This window comes from Alexandromys fortis, unplaced genomic scaffold (assembly GCF_014885135.2).
Source record: "Alexandromys fortis isolate MF-2015 unplaced genomic scaffold, M_Fortis_MF-2015_v1.1 scaffold_48, whole genome shotgun sequence".
Taxonomy (NCBI): Eukaryota; Metazoa; Chordata; class Mammalia; order Rodentia; family Cricetidae; genus Alexandromys; species Alexandromys fortis.
In genome coordinates, this window is record NW_026067947.1 from 1,882,966 (window position 1) to 1,902,823 (window position 19,858).

The 19,858-nt window shown below is 42.2% G+C and overlaps 1 protein-coding gene across 13 annotated transcripts in view; it reads left to right on the plus strand.

Moving 5' to 3' along the window:
- The window catches only part of Mitf (melanocyte inducing transcription factor), a 267,515-nt gene that overhangs the window by 214,886 nt on the left and 32,771 nt on the right, over nucleotides 1-19,858 (plus strand). For 9 of the 13 annotated variants that reach the window (XM_050149384.1, XM_050149383.1, XM_050149382.1 and 6 more), the window contains one exon: nucleotides 1,755-5,337. The exons of the other annotated variants lie outside the window; for them this stretch is intronic. In XM_050149384.1, the coding sequence (XP_050005341.1) occupies nucleotides 1,755-2,156 (402 nt within the window). In that variant the 3' untranslated portion in view covers nucleotides 2,157-5,337. Of the gene's footprint in view, nucleotides 1-1,754; nucleotides 5,338-19,858 lie in introns of those variants that run through there. 13 annotated transcript variants of the gene reach the window in all.

The following is a 19,858-nucleotide window of genomic DNA, read 5'->3' on the forward strand; positions in this document are numbered from 1 at the left end:
TTTCTGTCACACCCAAACAATTGAATATTTGTATCTTAGCAGCTTAGTATGGGTTTGAAGGAAATGCATATAACTGAAAAATAGGCATTTTGTGTGATTTGGCTTTTTTTTTTGAACCCCAACCCTAACTCTGGTAGTTACTATTCTACAGCGCTTCTAGAGAGTACACAATTTATTAGAGGCCTTGGGTTAGATTAAGTAAGCTTCCCTTGCCTCCCATTCCGTGTCAATGCTCACGAGGTCCTTGTCACTGCAGCCTCTCCAGAAGCTGGGAGGCAACCGGAAAGTGTGCGTGTGCAGGCTCACCCTCAAAGGAGAGACCGAAAAGTGTGTGGTGCCCTGACGCTGACACTGGGGACTGAAATGTGTGTAGCACATTTCCCCTGAAACCGAGGACTGGAAATGATGTAGCACACTCACCCTGAAAATGGGGGTTGAAAAGTTCATGGCGTACCTACACTGAGACTGGGCACTGAAAATGGGTAGTGCCCTCACACTAAATCAGGGTTTGGGGAGTTGTTGAGAGAGCCACGCCATTTCCCTTGAAATCTTAAGGTATCTCCCAAGCAGTTTGTATGTATTGTTGTATTACTATCTATGTATTGCTGTATTACTGTTTACTTGGCGTTATATTTCTGTTAGCTGTCATTTTATACTTTTATTAGCTTATCTGCATTGTACAAAAAGATGCGTTTCCTCGTAATATTTCAATGCCCATGAATCATGGAGCACCACCATTACCCTCTGTGCCACTCAGCCTCCTTCCCCTGGCACTCTTCACCCTTCCTGCAGCGGCCGTCTAGTCCAATGTCTTACACATGCACGCAAACTTTAAAACATCTCTAGATGCCACTGAGAGAGAGTCTGGGTTATTTTGTTTCCCTCGGGGATCTCCAGTGGCATTCATTTTCCTGAAAATGATTTCAGTGTTTCTTTAGAGCCGTACAAAGCTCTAGTGTATAGGTGTATCACATTTTCCTGAGCAGCTCATCTGCTGATGCGTCTTGGCCGTTGTGAACAGCACAGCAGTACGCATGGATCTCTATGTCGTGTGGCTTAGAGTCCTTCAGGAACGTGCTCAAGGGTATGAAGGGGGCCACGGGGTAGTTCTGTGTTGAAGAACCTCTCCATTGGCTGCTGTGGCAGCTGCAGCAGTTCACAGTCCCACCAGCAATGTGTGCGGATTCCTGTCTCCCCACACCTATGCCACCATTTGCTGTAGGTGGACTTTGCTTTTGATGATTGGGTGCTTATACTCGTTTTTAATCATTAATCTTTGCAAGAGAGTGATTCTATTTGTAATTTATAATAAAATATATACCATCTGATAGGGAATTTTCTATATAAAAATGCCACCTGTATTTTGGAAAGTCCAGAATTTATTTTTTAAAAGTAGCAAACTTTACTTTGACAATTTATATTTGTTTGTTCCTATGTTCTGATTTTTTTAAAAATAGAAAGTAGACTTCTGTTATTAAAAGCAGTCTCAGGTTCACAGTACAGTCGAATGCAAACCTCAAACAGTTCCACATATCACCTGACCATTAGTCCCTCTAAACCATCAACACAGGCGCCACAGGGGCCCCTTTGTTAGTTTTCTTCTCCTTAAAAGCCTTAGGTAGAGATGCTCAACGTAATGTACACTCCATGGGTTTGGGCAACTGCCCCTAACACCCTCTTCCATTGTTTCTCTGCAGCGGAAGTCAGTCGTGCGCATACACCCACTTAACTGTCTGACTTTCGCTTGGTTGCAGGAGCTTGAGATGCAGGCTAGAGCGCACGGACTTTCCCTTATCCCATCTACCGGTCTCTGCTCACCTGATCTGGTGAACCGGATCATCAAGCAAGAACCGGTTCTTGAGAACTGCAGCCAGGAACTTGTGCAACACCAGCCAGACCTGACATGTACAACGACCCTGGATCTCACGGACGGTACCATCACCTTCACCAATAACCTCGGCACCGTGCCGGAGAGCAGCCCGGCCTATAGCATCCCCAGGAAGATGGGCTCCAACTTGGAAGACATCCTGATGGACGATGCCCTCTCGCCCGTTGGTGTCACTGACCCGCTGCTGTCTTCAGTGTCCCCAGGAGCTTCTAAAACAAGTAGCCGGAGGAGCAGTATGAGCGCAGAAGAAACAGAGCATGCGTGTTAGCCTTGCTCTGCCCCTGCACAAACTGCTTCCTCTCTTCTTCAGCAGACTTCATCATTTACCTGAAGAGGTTTTCTTGATAATTTTCCTTTAATATGAATTTTTTTGTGCTTTATCAGTAGCCCAGGATATATTTTATTTTTAGAATTTTGTGAGCCAGACTTGTATATTCTATTTTACAACTACAAAGGCCTCCAAAGTATTGTACCATCAGTGTTCAGTATCTGTGAACTGATTTCTCGAAGTGTGAGCTTTCTGAGCAAGGGGACATTTGCTTCAGAGAAGTGTCTGTCCGTTTTCATTCAGGGGAAAACTAAGCTTGCTGTGAGCTTTGTCTGTCTGTGACCTCCTTGGAAATTAACCTGTAAAGTGTAATTACACAAATGTAAAGCAACCAAAAGAAGAGAACGAAGATGATGACGAAGAGAAAAGTGGAAAAGACATCCAAGCCTTTCCCACGTTTATGAATGCATTGATTCCCTGGTCCTGCCTTAAAGACACAGGGCCCTCCCAGCATCAGTTAGTCTTTGTACTGAAAACTACTTAAAAGAAGAATACATTACATAAAGACAAATATATCAGTCATTTTCATGAGGATTGTCTGGTTAGAAAATGTAACTTATGATAAACCAAAACTGAAGGGAGTTATTAGACCAAGGCATGAAACATAGGATCTGACCTTTCTGGCTTTTATTGGGCACAGTTACAGTTTTCCTCATAATAAGTGTGATTCAATTTTTCATAAGATGTGTTTTATTTTGAAGCAGAAATGAATGTCTTCTCTGGGTAAAATATCGAGGAGCACCGGAAGTTTGCTTCCTTTTTTTGTTTTTTTTTTTGTTTGTTTGGTTTTGTTTTTCTTCTCTTTTTTTTTTTACATTTTTGCTTTTGATAAAGATAACCGAACTGGGCGCATTTCTAATTGGCTTTACTATTTTTATTTTTAAATTATGTTTTAGTCATTTTGGTTGTATAGATTCTTTATTACCATCATTTTTTTCAATGTTTGTATTACTTTGTAAGAATATGCATCTTGAAATGATGAGTCTTCAATATTTTTACAACTCACTGGTAGTTCTCCGCGTTCTTTGTACACCCACGAAAGACTACTTTTACGCAAGGTCTTGTGTTCAAAGAGAGCTTTGCAAACATTTTGTATATTCCAGTATCACTTGAAACTGTTTTTGAACACATTTAAGATATAGTATTAATAGGTTAAAAACCAGGCTTTCTAGAAAAAAAATACTTACATATGCATTTCTAGGAATATGAAAATAACTATATTCTTGAAGACTGATAACCACAGCATTTACTATGCCCACGTTGGTCCCTTAAATTGGGATTTATTTCAGTAAACTGGCTGGCTTCTTCTTAAAGAGGGAAATGCTGTATTGGCAAATTACTTGATAACAATGTTTTAACAAAGCGGCAACATTGTAAGGTTAGTTTTTGTGATTTCCTACTTGCGTAGCCCTATGCAATAACTGTAGCGTTCCATGTATCCCGTCTATGTTTTATACAGATGATATATAGTGTTGCACGCCAGGCTGTTGAATGGAATTTCTCAGTAGCAGCCTGTGATTGAGTAGCGAGTGGCATAAAGCATATCCTTCAGAATGAAGTGCCTTAACTATCTCAGCAGTCTCTTCTGGACCAGCACTGACTGAACTCTAAAGAGAAGGTTTCACGGAGGTATCTGGAGCGAGGAGAGAAGTAGCGCGGTGCCTCTGCAGACATTCTTAGAGCTTCCAACTTCCCTTCAGATATTTTTAATATGAAATATATTTTACTGACAGTGCCAAATTCTTTCATCAGGAAAAGCCTTTTTCAGGAGGGATTTTTTTAAAAGTGTTTAAACGTCAAATGTGAATTGGTGGTGGGTGATGGGGGGGATCCAAGAGGATTGTCAGATGTATGAATGGATGGCTTTGGTGAGAATTGTCAAGTGTGCGGTTCCCATGCATGTTGGGTAAGAAACACTGACGATGCTATTCAGCCTTGTAGCTTTATGACTTAAGGGGGTAGGGAAAATAAGTTCCCGTTCTTTCGACCTCCTTAAGTGCGTGACTCTTTTCCTAGAATAGAAGTGCAGCTCTGCATGAACAGATAACTGTACCGTAGTGTTCACTGATACAACCATAGCATTGTTTCCCTCTTCACATTTGCCGTGGGTGGCGGGAGAGGGCTGGACGCGGAAACTGAAGATCGCAATGCTATGATGCTAGGTTTTCTTAGTTGATTCTGACAATATTGTTTTTCTTTTTAAATAATTGAGCAATGTTTCACAAGATTGAGTAACCCATGGCTGAGTGAGTTTGACCAAGGCAGAGCAACTTTCTAGAAAGTTTGTTGGGAGAAAGTATGGCACATTCCACTGCTACCCAGAATTGTAGCCCCTGGGCTTGCCACTGCCGGCTTCCTAACGCCTTCCTCATAAGACACAGCGGCTGGGAGAGGCAGGCGAGCAATTCAGAGGCTGCAACATGGGGGTAGTTTCATTTATTTCTTTTGTGCCAGCGAGAATGTGGATTCTTTCAGGGACTGCTTAAGCCAAGAGGCAGTATTTTTGCTCACTGTTTTTAAGGAAAGATCCATGCCACTCACCCACCCCTGGGTGCAGAATTGTAACTCAGGGTTGTACCTCTGTTTGGAGTGCTCAAAATACCAAAATTATCCACCTTCCTCTGGGTAAACATAATGGAAATACCAAACCTTCTGACTTTGCCAAAAGAAAAAAAAAGAAAGAAAAAAGAAAAAAAGAAAAAGAAAAGAAAAGGAAAAAAAAAGCTTCACAACCAATCTGGTCAGACCCAGGTCATGACACAGCTCAGTCTGGTTGTTTGTATACGATAAAGCAATAAGAACAAATGAAATACACAGGACATTAAAGATACAAAGCACAAAGGAATGCACTTATTCATATTTTTGAAAAATGCACTGGGGAGAAGTTGATGTCGCTAACAGTATGAAAAAGAAGCCGACTTCTGGACAAAGACAACAAGTGACTGTGTCTTGCGGACACTTGCTACTCTAGTGTCAATAGCAGCCCCCGCTGTGGGGCGCAGCAACTCTTTCTGTACGGTCCACAGCACTGTATATTCTGATTGAGATTAATGTATCCAATGAAATAATTGAACTGTTGTTCTTCATAGCCTCATTAAAGCATTTGGTTTTTCACACCTTGTCGGCCAGTGGTGTCTGGTTAATGCCCGTTTTGGCCAGTAGATACCTTCTCAAAGCCATGGCAGCCCACGTCGTCCTCCCGTCTCATTCGTAAGAAATTGCTAGGAAAGTGTCATCGCTAACAGCGCTTTGTTTAGCTCAGACGTCACTCTAAGATGGTGCCTTTTTGGTTCGGAACATTTTTGATTACTTTATGACTCACTCTCAAATGAGCTGTAATTATGGAGCATTTCCCCGGTTCTGAATTTGGGGGAGACTTTGAACTCCCAGATGCCAGGAATCCACTTTAGATATAAGGGCTTATGTAAAATATTTCAGTGAGAGGTTGCTTTATGAAAAAGGAGAGAAATTGTCAGAGAAACCTTTGCATATTTACTGAAAGGAGCCTGGGTTTTTAAAATACAAATTTATAATAATGAATGCTTAATATACCCAGCCCGCCAGCTCCTTTTTAAAAAGTACACTACTTATGAATCATTTGATAAATGTTCGATTTGAATTGGGAAGTGTCAGACAGAATGGGTCTCTATTCCCCAGCCAGACCTTAAACTTCTGCCCTTAAAAAAAATTAATAATCTGTTTAAACCTCTGGAGAAGACACCAGGAACTTGCTGTAATGCTTATGATCCAGCTGTCAGCTCTTTCTTAAGTTTAAGTATTTTTCCATCAAATTGTAATATACAGTAATTGAGGCCCTGCTTTTTCAGACTTATTTGAATTATTTATATTTCCATAGAAATATGACTGTATGTCTAAAAAATGTGCAAAAATAGGAAGATCCCACCTGATCAAGACAGTTTTCAGAGCAAGAAGAAAAGCACGTAAGTTAAAAGTCGGGGCTTTGCATCTCCGGAGCGATGACAGCTATATGTGACCTAAGTTTCTGCCTGTCGACTGTCGTCTTGAGAGCACAAGAAGTCTTAATCTCGAGTATACACACACACACACACACACACACACACGCACAAGAAGTCTTAATCTCGAGTATACACACACACACACACACACACGTTCCAGCACCATCACTACTGCTCCAGACACTCGCATACAACTTGAATGGCTTTATTTTATTATTTTTTTGAGATGAAATATGAAGTCCAGGCTGGCCTCACACTTGCTATGTTGCTAAGGATGACCTTGAATTACCTTACTGACAGGCTCTACTGTGCTACTCTACCTGGCGCTAGGATTGGACCTTGGGCTTTTTGCATACTATGTAAGTGCTTACCAATTGAGCTACATCTTTCCCTGGCCATTAGATGCATTTATTTTATGCTCACAGACATATCTTCCTTAAAATTGTACTTAGGCAATTCAGTTAAAAGTTGCCTATCTGAGCACTCTACCACATGCCTGGGTCCCCACAATGGCAAAGTGGGGCTCCCTGCTCAACTTCTTGTCATTGAGTTTTTGGCTTTTTCTAATTGCTGCATGGTCTTGAGCAAGTTATTTATCTTCCCAGTATCTCCATTTCGTTTACTGGAGATAATACGAGCCAGCAGCACACAGGTCTTATGAAGGCCAATCAAGTTAATATATTTGATTTTTTGCTTGGCACTACAAGGAAATACTCAGTAAATGGCGGTACATTTTTATTATAATAAAAAATATATTACATATAATATAATATATATAATATAATAAAAAATATATTAATCACTTTCTTAACATAAAAAATGTACCCAAGTTCTTTACCCTGTGTGTAAGCAGTGACATACACGCCCCATTTGGGGAAACAGTGAATGCTAGCGTAGTTCTAAGATTTGTGTGAAGCTGAGAGGCCTTGCACACTTGGAAACAAAGCTCTTGGGTCAGCCTTTAGAAATGATGAGAATTCTGTGAACGGACAAGGTGACAGGAGACAGACATAGGCTACTTTGGGGAGAGAGCAAGGTCTCTCTAGGAGATGGTGTCAGAAGATACTAGAGAATTCATAAGACACCCATGGCCCTCTAAAGCACATAGGAACTCACAGAGTCTGAAGGAGCATGCACAGAGCCTGCACGGGGCTATACAAGATCCTCTGTGTATATGTTATGGCTTCCAGTTTGGTGTTTATGTGGGACTCCTGCGTGTCTGTTTCTTGTGCCTTCTCTTGAACATTTATCCTTCTGTTGATTTGTCTTGTCCAACTGTGATATAGAAACTTTTGTTTTATCTTAATATATTTTGTTATGTTTTTGTTTTTTTTAGAAGTCTATTATTTTCTAATGAGAGACAGAAGAGGCAGAAAAGGAGTGGATTCAGATGGGAGGGGAAGTGGGAGGGAACTGGGAGGAGTAGAAGGAAGAGAAACCATAATCAGGATATATTTTTATATGAGAAAAGAATTTATCTAAGAAAAAAATGGAAAAAAAGAAAGAAACCCAACTCATCCCATTTAAACATATCCTCAATACCAGTGACCTAAATTTTAAATTGCATCAAACCTGTGTATTCTGTAAGTACACCTTTGCCAGGAGAATAATTATGTATTTTCCTGATGATAAGTCTTGCTTGGAGCCAGACTCTATCAAATTCCTTAGAGAATTAAATGTGGTAATCCCTTGTGATGTTACTTAGCAGAAAGTGGTGTCTTGACTACACCCTGTCTGCTTCATTTCCTGTTGATATTGAAATGGTTTTCAGGGTTTTATTTTTTGATTGTGCTTACTTTCAATGACTTCTTTAAACATCAGCTAAGCAGCTAATCTTCATAATCCAGCCAACAGAGCTATACCTTAAAAATTGCCCTGTTTTTTATTGTTCTGTGTATGCGAAGATTTAATGCATAGCCAAGTAGCGAAGTAGAGAAGTTTATTGAAGCGCAGCGATGGGAAGTTAGACGTCTAGTATGTTTGAAGATTCTCCGCTGCCATATCAGAGGCTCAGTACAAAAGGCCCCATATTTTCCCCCATAGGAACACAGGTGCACAATACACATCTTGTACAGAGGGTAAATGAAGAGGTCTCCATTATCCCAATTGTCCCAAGAGGCATATACCAAAGAACTATGTAGATAAACAAAATCAAGTATGCAGTCATCGTATTAAGATTGTCAGGGATCTCCATTGCATAGAATTTAAACCTAGCTAATCATATTTGTGTTCAATGTTTATCAGCCTTTTTCTCCTGTAACCTATAGCAGATATGGTGGCGAGGGATAGGAGCCTATACAAAATCAAATACATCTCAGCAGCATGTCTAGATGGGAAAGACAGTTTGCTTTCCGAAAATTTGCATTTCAAACTTCTAATTTTGGAGTCAGTTGGAGATATATTCAAATGGGTGCAATTGTCACTCAAAACTCCTTATATATTATTCAGACAGCAAAGTCTGTGGGGATAGAAACCACTAAAGTAGAGTTCCCAAACTCTGCTTTATGGAGTTAGTTCTGCAAGCTGTTCCCAAAGTTGCTTTGAGGAATGGGGGGTCTGGAGGTGGGGTTGTATGGAGGGGTGTGAAACGCTATAGTTAATCTTGAGAAAGTTAACTTTGGGGAAATGCTGGGCTAAGCAAATTTGAGCAGATTATCTCTAACTGCAAGACTTCTCACATTCTAAAATATGTTAGCGTGCCTTGAGCGTTTTCAAGACCCGGAATAGTATTCGATGTCTCCCAGTTGGTCAGTGGGGAGACGGAGCTAGAGACAGTTAGGAGATAGCCAGAGATACCTGTTAACAACTCCGAAGAATGGTATGGTGAGCTGCATAACCTGGATAGAGATTATATGGTGGTGATGAAGATGACCTCTTCCATTTGCTTCCGGAAAGTGTGCTCACATTTGATTGTGATCTTATCAGGAGAAAACACTGTCATTAGAAACTGATTGCTTCTAAAAGAACAAGTTCACTTTGATCCTCATTTCCAACGATATACCAAAATTCTGGTTAAACAACTATTGCCACTTAAAAATGATAAATTTAAAACTAATGTTTTTATTTTCTTTGAATAGCAATTTTACTTGAGCACAAATCCAAGGCAACATCTTCTCTAGGAACGGTAACAATAACCAAAAAAAAATAATTTCTGGTGTGTTTCTCTTACCACTTTAAACATGGACAAGTAATAGTGGGGACATGAGGTAGGGATCTTGGCTATAAGATCATTGGTTTGTTACTTTTGTCATGTGTTGGTGGAAGGGCATCACAAAAATTTGTCGTATTGAGAATTATGTTTTGTTAATGACATGTTTTAAAAACACTAACAATGCAATAAGGTAGACATTGAGTGTTGGCCAATCCATGAAGCTACATTCATCATCATATAGCTGAAATAAATTAGACTACACACTGTCCTAGAAATTTTAAAACCCAAGGAATTTGGATCTGGTGGTTCATGCCCTTCACCATTCCAGCTTTCTGAGGCAGAAACAGGTAGATCTCTGTGAGTTTGATGCCACCATGGTCCACATGGCAAGTTCCTTGCCAGCCAAAGATACATAGTGAGGGTTCAAAGAAAAAAAAAACAATAAAAAAAAACATGTTCAAATAGCTTCTCTAGTCCTTATAAGGATGTTCAGATATTTCTTTCATTTGGTACCTTTAAAAAAATACTTTTCTAGTCAGGTAGTGGTGGTGCACACCTTTAATTCTAGCACTTGGGAGGCAAAGTCAGGTGGATCTCAGTGAGTTCAAGGCCAACCTGGTCTAAAAAGCAAGTTTCAGAACAGCTGGGACTGTTACACAGAGAGACCCTGTCTCAAAAATCAAACAAGCAAAAAACCATTTTTCTGAATCCCTGCACTTTGCTAGTAAGTTAACAGTGGATGGAAGAAATTTGCTCAGTTGAAAGAATGGATTTTTGTTTGTTTGTTTTTGTTTTTATTTGAGACAGGGTTTCACAGAGTTCTGCCTGCCTCTGCCTCCCTGAGTGCTAGGATTGGAGGTGTGCATTACCACCGGACTGAAAGAATGGATTTGTGCAAAGAAGTCAAATGAAAGTTAGGGCAGGAATTCAAGCAGCAACCATAGAGGAAATCTGCTGACGAGCTTGCTCCACACGGCTGACTCAGTCTGCTTTCTTATCCATCCAAGAGCATTGGCTCAGGGGTGATAGTGCACTGGGTCTTCCCCCATCGGTCATTCATCAAGAAAACACCCCTAGATATGATTTGTTACAGCAATGGAATACTCAGATTAACATTCCCACAATCTTAGAAACAAACCATAAATTAACATGTATTTCTGGGAAATATACTAGAAAGTTTTATAAAGAAAAGTCACCGATTTTTTGGGTTGTGCAAGAACAGGGCACAGCAGCTGCTGATATTTCAAAGGCACCTATAGCCCTGAGCCCCTGTCTCTTCCCACTTATATTCTTCTTCAGTGCTGGGATTAAAGGCATGTGACTCCCTAATACTGGGATTAAACATGTGTTACACCACTTCCTGGCCTCTAGTGGCTTAGTTTTACCTTCTAAGCTTCAGGCAAACTTTATTTATTAAAAGATAAATAAAATATCACTATATAGGGCTCTTTAAGAAAAAAGAAAATACCCCTATACACTTGCCTACAGGCCAATCTAATGGAGGCCTTTTCTCCTTTAATACTCCAGATGACCACCAACATATGTCAACCTGACCTGATGTGGGAAGGTCATATGTCAGTCTGTTGATTTCATTGGTTAATAAAGAAACTGCCTTGGCCCATTTGATAGGCAAGCCCTTAGGTGGGTGGAGTAGACAGAACAGAATGCTGGGAAGAAGGGAAGTGAGCCAGACGCGATGAAGCTCCAGCCCAAGATGGACGTACACTAGAATCTTCCTGGTAAGACACCACCTCGTGGTGCTACACAGATTATTAGATATGGGTTAAAGCAAGATATGAGAGTTAGCCAGTAAGAGACTAGATATAATGGGCCAGGAAGTGTTTTAAAGAATACAGTTTCCGTGTTATTATTTGGGGGCATAAGCTAGCCAGGCGGCTGGGAGCCGGGCAGCAGGAACGCAGCCCACAGCTCCTTCTACACTGACCAAAAAAATAAAAAATAAATAAAAAATAAAATAAAATAAAAAAAATCTAACCAGTACAAAGCAACTTCACAGTTTCCTGGATTCAAAGGCTCAAGGAAGACCTCCGATCTGCCAGTCTCTAACTGTCGTGACTCTGGTCCTCTCTCTGCAGGTGATTCTTATCTGTGAATCTGAGGGTAGAACCAGCATCCCTTTCCCAGTTAGTACACCAAAGTCTCTGGATTCGTACTGATCACACCTCCTGGGATGTGCTCTTCACTGCCCAAAGAATACCACATTGTTTAGAGTCATGTATCCACCCTGCTAGGTTCATTCAGCAAATCTAAATGATAAGGAATTGTCCTAGACAGATTCCAGAAGGGGAAAAAGGGATTCTGGGTAGGTATGACAACAGATACCCATCGCTATGCATTTCAAGAGAACTGGAATGCCCCCTCCCAGATGTTTCTGTTCTGGAGTTTTGCCTCTGCTTGTCCTCAACGACAGGGTGATGGAAATGCAAAAATGGAAAGTATTAAATGGCCATACTATATCCCCTCTCTTCATCAGTTACAGTTAGTTTTAATAAACACACACACACACACACACACACACACACACCCCACTGTCCTCTAAAGGGACACTCAACGAAGCCGAGCAATGAGTAGCTCAGAGGACTCCCTAAGTACATGCCTCTGGATCATCTCCCCTGGGCCCTTTCCAGTGCTTCCCGCCTCCTCAGAATGAACCCATTTGCACGTAGCAGAAACCAAACTCTGTCTTACACCAGACAACAGCAGCAGGAAAGACACTCCCGGAGATAGGCTGAAAGACAGCATCGTGAGACTGGTGGAGCTCCCCGTTCTCTCCTGCACTCAGTTCTGTTCTATACTCACGGCTGTTTTCTTAGGGAGACTCCTATGAAGCGATTTGGTGGCCCGTGTCCCCAAATGCACCTTTGTGGTTATCAACAGGAATGTGAAATCTCTTTCTATCTCTTGGTGTCACAAGTGCAAACTGACAAGGACGCTTCATCCTGGGCCACTTACTATTGCCAGGGGACAGGAAACAGAAAGGCTCTTTGTGTGAGTGCTTTGAAAGGGTGGATCCTGTCCCCAAGGAGGGGTATGACAGCTAATACTGATTGTCAGTTTGATTGAGAAATGCCTGGGAGAGTAGGGAAGCCTACTGCTGGGTGACTATGACGACGTCTCCAGAGACTGTTAGGCCGTGAGTGAGCTGCCTTCCTGAGTGATTTAATCCCAAATCTGCATAGACTTTTGGGAGTTGGTAGAACTGTGGAAAGCAGGGTCTGGCTGAAGGAAGGTCACTGGGGCCATGTCTTTGGAGGCTGTATCCTGTCACAGCCTCTTTCTGTTACAGATACCCTGTTTCCTGTACGCCTTGAAAACCAGCTTCTCCCACACAGTCTCCCCGCCATGCTTTGTCAGAGTGAAACCTCAGAGATGGAGCCAAGGGGGGAACCTCCCGTACTTAACTTGCTCTCTTGGTATTTGATGTAAAAGTCGATAATCACAGGGGGAAAGCAAAGAAGCGTCCCTCTTGCTTGTCCTTTCAGACAAGGCCTTACATACCCAGAGAAGTGGCCCTCACCACCTCCGGCAAGAAACTCGCCATTTGCCTTTGCTTCATGGACCATTGTTTTTTTTTTTTTTTTCTTCCCTTTGATGCTTTTTCTTTCTTCGTTTGTTTTGTTTTTGTTTTTGTTCTTTCTTAAGCCAAGTTCAAATGGCTTCTTGTCATTTGGGTATAAAATATTCATATGTGTGATCGGGGGGACAAGGGCTGACAAGTTTTCCCACAATATTGTCAATAGGAGCAGAGTCGTATTTTTTTAAAAATAGATGAAAGTATGAGGGTAAGAGAATCTGTTTGCTAGGGCTGTGGAGATGGCTGTTTACATGCAGTCTGTCAGCACATCTCATTGACGTGAGTTCCTGGGAGGACGAATGTTCCATACAAATTAACTTTCAGACTGTTGCGTTTCTCTTCGAACGGACACAGTGTTTTTGAGGGTGCTCTGTGTTTGTGTGTGTGCGTGTGTTCTGTGTGCATGTGTTTATATATGTGTGCATGTGTGTGCACATGTGTGCAGGAACATGTGGGGATATGAAATCCACTTTGGGTGTCTCTCTTAAATGCTCTCCACCTTATTCTGCTGAAGCATGGGCTCTCACTGAACCCAGAGCTCCGTGATCACAGTTAGTCTAGCTAGCCAGCTCGCCCAGAGGATGCCCTGTTTCTGCCTCAACAAGTGCATGGACTGCAGGCGGAATGCCACACCCGCCTGCCTTTTCTGTGGATGCTAAGGCTCTGAACGCCAGTCAATCCTCACACCTGTGCAGCAAGTACCCTATCCTCTGGACCAGCTCCCCTGCCCCGCCCCGATGGTTCTTTCTTTAGTTTATTTCTCTCTGCCCCCACAAACAGAATGTGATGCGTTCACTTTTGCCTGTAGATGATGGTTCACCATCGTGTTTACAGTTAGTATCATACATGGCTCTCACCCAGTGATGTGCTGAGGGCCCCAGAGGTTTCACGGTCTTAGTCCCGTGTTGAGAGGTGATGGAGAGCAGCAATCTTCCTCCTCTTTTGGGCCTTCCAAGCTCCTTGCTTCTGTGCTGCTGTGCGTTAGGTCAGTGAGGTCATTGCCAGTTATTAGAACTGTGTCTCGGGTAAGGAGAACATGTCACATGGAATTGCCAAAATAAATTTTTGTACACTGTATAGACTTTAGTGCTCTGGTTTCAGTGAGACAGAATCTTTTTTCTCCTCTAGTTTCCTGTTCTCGTGGACTCTGGCCAGCTGAAGCTACTAAATGTGTGATCTGGTTAAAGATGTTTGAATATAATTAGAAGCATGCAGCTGATGAGATGAACCCCCAGGTAAAGGTGCATGCAGCCCAAACTGATAACCCAAATTGAGTCCCTGGAACCCACATTATACACATCATAGGAGAGAACTGACACTTGCAAGTTGTCCTGTAGTGGTCAGCCACTATATGTGTTCTGTGTCACACACACACACACACACACACACACACACACACACACATCAATCAGTACACCAACTGATCAATTAATTAGTAAATGGCGACACAGGACAAATTTTATTAAGGTCATGGAATCCCAGTTGCTGATCAGATTTTTTTTTTTACTGTTATTGATTTCTTTATTTACTGTTTGTTTCTTTCCATTCCTGTGGCAAAATACCTAAGGGGAGGGGGAACAAATTGAAAAACAGAAGATTTATTGGGGCTCCTGGTTTCAGAGGGTTTTCACAAGTTGGCTAACTCCTTGCTGTGGGCCATGGGAAGATGGAGCAGCATGGCAGAGAGGGTGTAGAAGCAGAACTGCTTACCTCATGGCAGCTAGGAAGCAAAGTGGAGGCGAGGACCAGAGACACTCTTGAGCAGTGTACCTGTAGTGGCCCACTTCCTCCAGCCAGGACCACTGCCCGATTGCTCCTCATCTAACCCACTGGTGAAGTCAGAACCACAAGATCTAGTCAGCAAACCATCAAACCTTGTACCTCGGGGGAGGAGAGCAGGGAGTTTGTTGTTGAGTTCTAACAGAAACTTTGTACAGATTCCATTAGATTGGTCTACCTCAGATCATGGCCATAGTTAGCTCAGTTCTTCTGTAAAGACTTTGAAAGTGGAGAGGCAAATTCAAGGATACATGCTGGTACTCACACAATAATAGCACAAACAGATTCCCATAGATTGTTTTGCTGGTGAAAATCAAAGTATTATAAAATCAGTATTATTACTAATAATGGAATATAATTTGGGGAACACATATCTACTATTGAACTAGAAGACATTTTATATAGTTGGGTATTCAGAGTGTTTTGTTGTTGTTTTTTGTTTGTTTTAGTTTTTGCTTTTTGGTGTTTTGAGACAGGGTTTCTCTGTGTGGCTTTGGAGAGTGTCCTGGAACTTGCTCTGTAGACAAGGCTGGACTCACACTCACAGAGATCCCACTTGTCTCTGCCTCCTGAGTGCTGGAATTAAAGGTGTGTGCCACCACTGCCCAACGCAAATGGCCTGTCATACTCACAGGCTGTTCAGGGTAACGAGCTGGATTTGGCATGCAGACCCTAGTTTTAAGAGTTTTGGACTAGAGAGTAGGTTTACAATGGTCTCTCACTATGTTACTCTTGTGCCATTTAGTGCTGAACTGCTCTGGACTTGAACTGAGCACATAACAGCACTGCTGGGTTCCATAGTCCCTGCCTCCTTGTACCTTGTGTGCCCTTCCCATTCAGTTCTGCACAGTGGAATCTGAGCAGCCCCCACTTCCTACCCTCAGTGGGTTAAAAGCAACAGTAGCCTCCTAAGATGGAGAAAAGAAAATTACCCTCAGTTGAATATCGTCCAAGTGTCATACTGGCCATCTCTGGACTGCTCTGTAAGTGACCAAGACAGAAATGGTTCTTGCGTGAGATGCGGACTTGAGACATGTTGTTAAGACAGTTTAACTACATTATACAAACTAATTCTCTTTACACTTCAGAATAAGGCTTTCTTTCTTCCTCATCCTTTTTCTGCTTTACCTCTTTATCCTTTTTGTCAATGATATTAATTTATAATTTGCTCTATTTTCTGCCACCCCTATGAGTCAGTAATCGAAATTAATGAGTTTTTCTTTTCTGCTTAAGCAAAAAATAAATTAAATTTTCCTTTGTAGCTCAGATAAGAATAGTTGAATTAGAATTTAAAAGCTGTCTATGGACTGGATATGTTTCCCAAACAAAGCTCGGGAGATGTAGCTGCTCCTTTGTAACGGTGAGGAACAAAAAATCATGGGACACGGAGCTTCTGTGATGGGTGAAGCCAGCGGACAGATGCTATCTGTTTATTTGGATTATTATAAAAGACTGATGATAGTATTTAATATTTATTCTTATTGTCAGGTGCTGAAGGTTTTATTTAATCGCACGTAGGTTGAGATGAGAAGCTCTTGACAGTAGAGTGTTATATGTCTGTACACCACACAGCACAGAAATACAAGAAGTGCTGAAATTGTGCAGATAACTACTGTCAGTGCCGAGATTTGCTATGGTAAATGAGGGTCTGAAGGCTGTTTCCCTTTACATTTGGGGGGCCTGGAATATGTTCTCTTGTTATAATCAGAGCCTTCCTGCCCCAAGAGGTTGACTGTCTGCGCAGAAGTACGGTGTGCAAGAAGGATCCCCTGAGAATAGGGCTGCTTCATGACCCCTTTACAGTGGTTTCTCTCCGTCCATTCTCTCCAAGTATTTCTGAGGTCTTCACAATTTAAAGCCACCTCAGGGTGCCAACAGCGCTATCTCTACTTCATCCTCTCCTAAAGTCACTGCCTTGATGGCCCAACTGATCCTTTACTAACGTGTCTTCCTTTGAGTCAGGACTTCACGGTTCACCAAAGTAAGTTCTTGACCTTGGGGTGGTTTAGAGGTAGAGTGCTTGCTTAGCAGACAGAGGATCTGCTTCTGATACTGCAGAGAGAGACAGGGAAAGGGAAGGAGAAGGAACACACACACACACACACACACACCTAGACACAGCCAGAGACTGAAAGTCAGTCCTTGGTAGCCATAGCGTACAGACCAGGGTTGTTTCTGAATATGAAACTCATTTTGTGGCTCCTGTTTCTTTGGTGTCAACAGCACCCATTAGTAGATTCTGCCTGTTTGCGCATAAACTTGCCCATGGAATGAGTTGCTGCTGAGGTGTGTGGTTTAGCCTAGTGCCAGAATTGCAGGTAGGTGGCTTTTCTCTCTACTTCAGCTCCAGTGAGTAACACTTGAACAATTCACCTCTCCTAAGTAACACATTCCTACAGGAAGCCCATAAATACGGAGGGTCCAGTTACTTCCCAGTGCTACCCACTCGTTCTTCTTTCACCTTCCTGTCCCTAATTCAATCAAGAACCTCACAAAAAAGTTCTCAGTCAGTATCTCAGTTAGTAGTAAGTGCTATGTGGATCTAAGTGATGTGAATCGGATGACTGCTGTATTCTAAATAGAATCTTAAAATTTGCAGAGAGATCAGAAATAGCCATTGCCGTGATTTACAATATAGTGTCTATCGTTTTATAAAAGCTGAAGGAAATAGTCCAGATATTTTATATTAAAAAAAAACTAAGGTGCAGTTAGTGAGATAGGCTGTGAGCCCCAATAATCAAGAAGATAACAAGCTCGGGCCAGGCTGGACAGTTTGGTCATTTCCCACTCCAAAAATAAGAAGTTGCAAGAGGGCGGCAGTTGTGAAATTGCCCATCATGTGTGAGGCCCTGAGTTCAATCTCCAGCACCCCCCAAAGACTATGGAAAGCGGCAGTGCTTCCTGTTAAATGATGGTATGGGACAGAGCTTGATAAGGGGAAGCCAGCTGAGGCCAATCCCTTCCCACCAGCAGCAGGGTGTAAGACTGTTTATAGAAATGAGGTGTGTCTTATAAAATATTAAGAAATGTTCAGCTAAAAAATATTTGGACCTGAGAAATTAATTGCTACCACACAGGAATGTTCCTATAGAGCCCAGACTGCCTGCAATTTCGTGGTAATAACTCCTGATTTTGTGTTAGTTGAATCAGGTCATTATTTGTGTGTTTGTTTGCAAAGAGTCTTCTTAGGTAGCTTAGGCTCATGCATAGCTGACTGTGTAAGTCTTGCTGAGCTTGAACTCATGACTCCCTTTTCAGTACTGGGATTATAGGTGTGTACCACCATACCAATGCTTTGCACATGCTCAGTAACTGACCTACCCCTGAGCTGCCATCTAAGTCTGGAATGCTTTAAAGTATAGTCTATTAGAAAACTTGAAGCATTATAAGACATGAGTGAAAAATTGTTACTGAAACCGTATTTGTTATAGGATCAAGGAAGTACTCTCACTTCTATAGGGACCATGGGGGAAGAGTCAAAGTCACCCATTAAGTAGAATGGGGGTTTAGGGACCCCTCCCTCTGGCTCCTCAGGAGGAGCAAGAGAGGAAAGCCCATCATGATTAGGGCTGGCTAGTTTGAGGAACCTCTTTGGGATCCACATCCAGGGCTCAGCCCTCATCATCTGGTGTCTGGCCTTGAGAAACCTGGGCCAGCGGAAGGTCACCAGGAGTATGAGTGAGGTGTGAACTCTAGATTGCTTGGTCTGTATTTGCAGAAGGTAGTCATGGATGGGAAAAGGATGTTTCTCAAAGAGGGGCAAAGGTGGTAATGCTCTTTGGGGGCCAAAACAGGGGTGGCGTACCCATAGTGCCAGGTTATCCAGAGAGTATGCATAGGGCAGATTAATGAAGATTCGTGTTTGTAAACCAAGAAATATGGTCAGAATACAGTAATCACACTTCAGAGTAAGCAAGATAGGAGTTGAGACAGGAAAGTAGGAGGACAAGCTGGAGGAGTAATTGAAGCTGTACCAGAAGATGCTTTGGGATTAGAGTGCTATGATTATCAGACATTATGGATATGTAACAGCTGCTGAAGTGTACATTTCAGATCGTGGATTTTATGTCTCACAAGTTGAATCTTAATTTTAAAAATGGGTCAGGATAGTACAGAGAAACACGGCAGAAGTTGTTCTAGACTAGAAGGCAGCTCTTTTAAGGTGGAGAGAAGAATGCCCCTAGACTTCAGATTGGATGCAGACCTCACAGGATACAGCCAGGGAGGAAGGTGCATTGAAAACAAGTATTCAGGGCTGAGTAGATAATTCAGGTGGTGAAGTATTTGGTATGCAAGGATGAGGCCCTGAGTTCAGATCCCCAGCACTCACGGGGAAACCAGGGCTGTGACAAGCTTCTATAATCCCGGGGGGGGGGGGGGGAAGAGGCTTGTTTAAGCATTCATTGACCATTACATTTAGCCCAAAATGTCCATTTCTGGGCTCAGTGAGAGATTTTGTCTCAGAAAATATTGATTGAGGAAGTCAGCTGACATCAACTTCTGTTCCCTGCGGTAACATCAACTTCTGTTCCCTGCGGTACGGGAAAACACACATAGTTTATGTACATACCTCACACTGCAAACAAAAAGAAAGGCAAGGAAGAAAATGGCTGGAGCCATGTCTGGTGGTACAAGGCTGTTGTCTACTCTCAGGGGACTGCAGGAAGAGAAGTCTAGTTTAAGGCCAGGCAATACAGAATGAGGTCAAGGCCAGCCTGGACAATTTACCTAGTATCTGTTTCAAAAGAAAATGTTTTTATTAAAAAAAAAAAAACCTACCTGGGACATAGCTCTGCTGGTAAGGGCTGGTGTGGCACGTGTAAAGCCTGGGATTCGGGCTCCAGTACTGAAAAGCAAACAAACCAAAACCATTAGCATTTGAGTAAAAGAGGACTCAGTGGGAGGGATGGGTGCTAGGCTTTGAGTAGGGACTGCTAGGAATGTTTGTCCCCAAATTACAGATGTGAATGCAGAGGGCAAAGCAAATTGCACTGGTCAGCAGAAGGAAAGAAAATTTCTATCATATCAGTGCAGGGAAAATACTATTTCATGCTCATTTGAGAGATTCAAGTTTAGTAAGGCAGTTTATTTTTTCATTTGCAAAGAGTAAGTTTGGCCTAAAGATGAAATGTCATTGTGA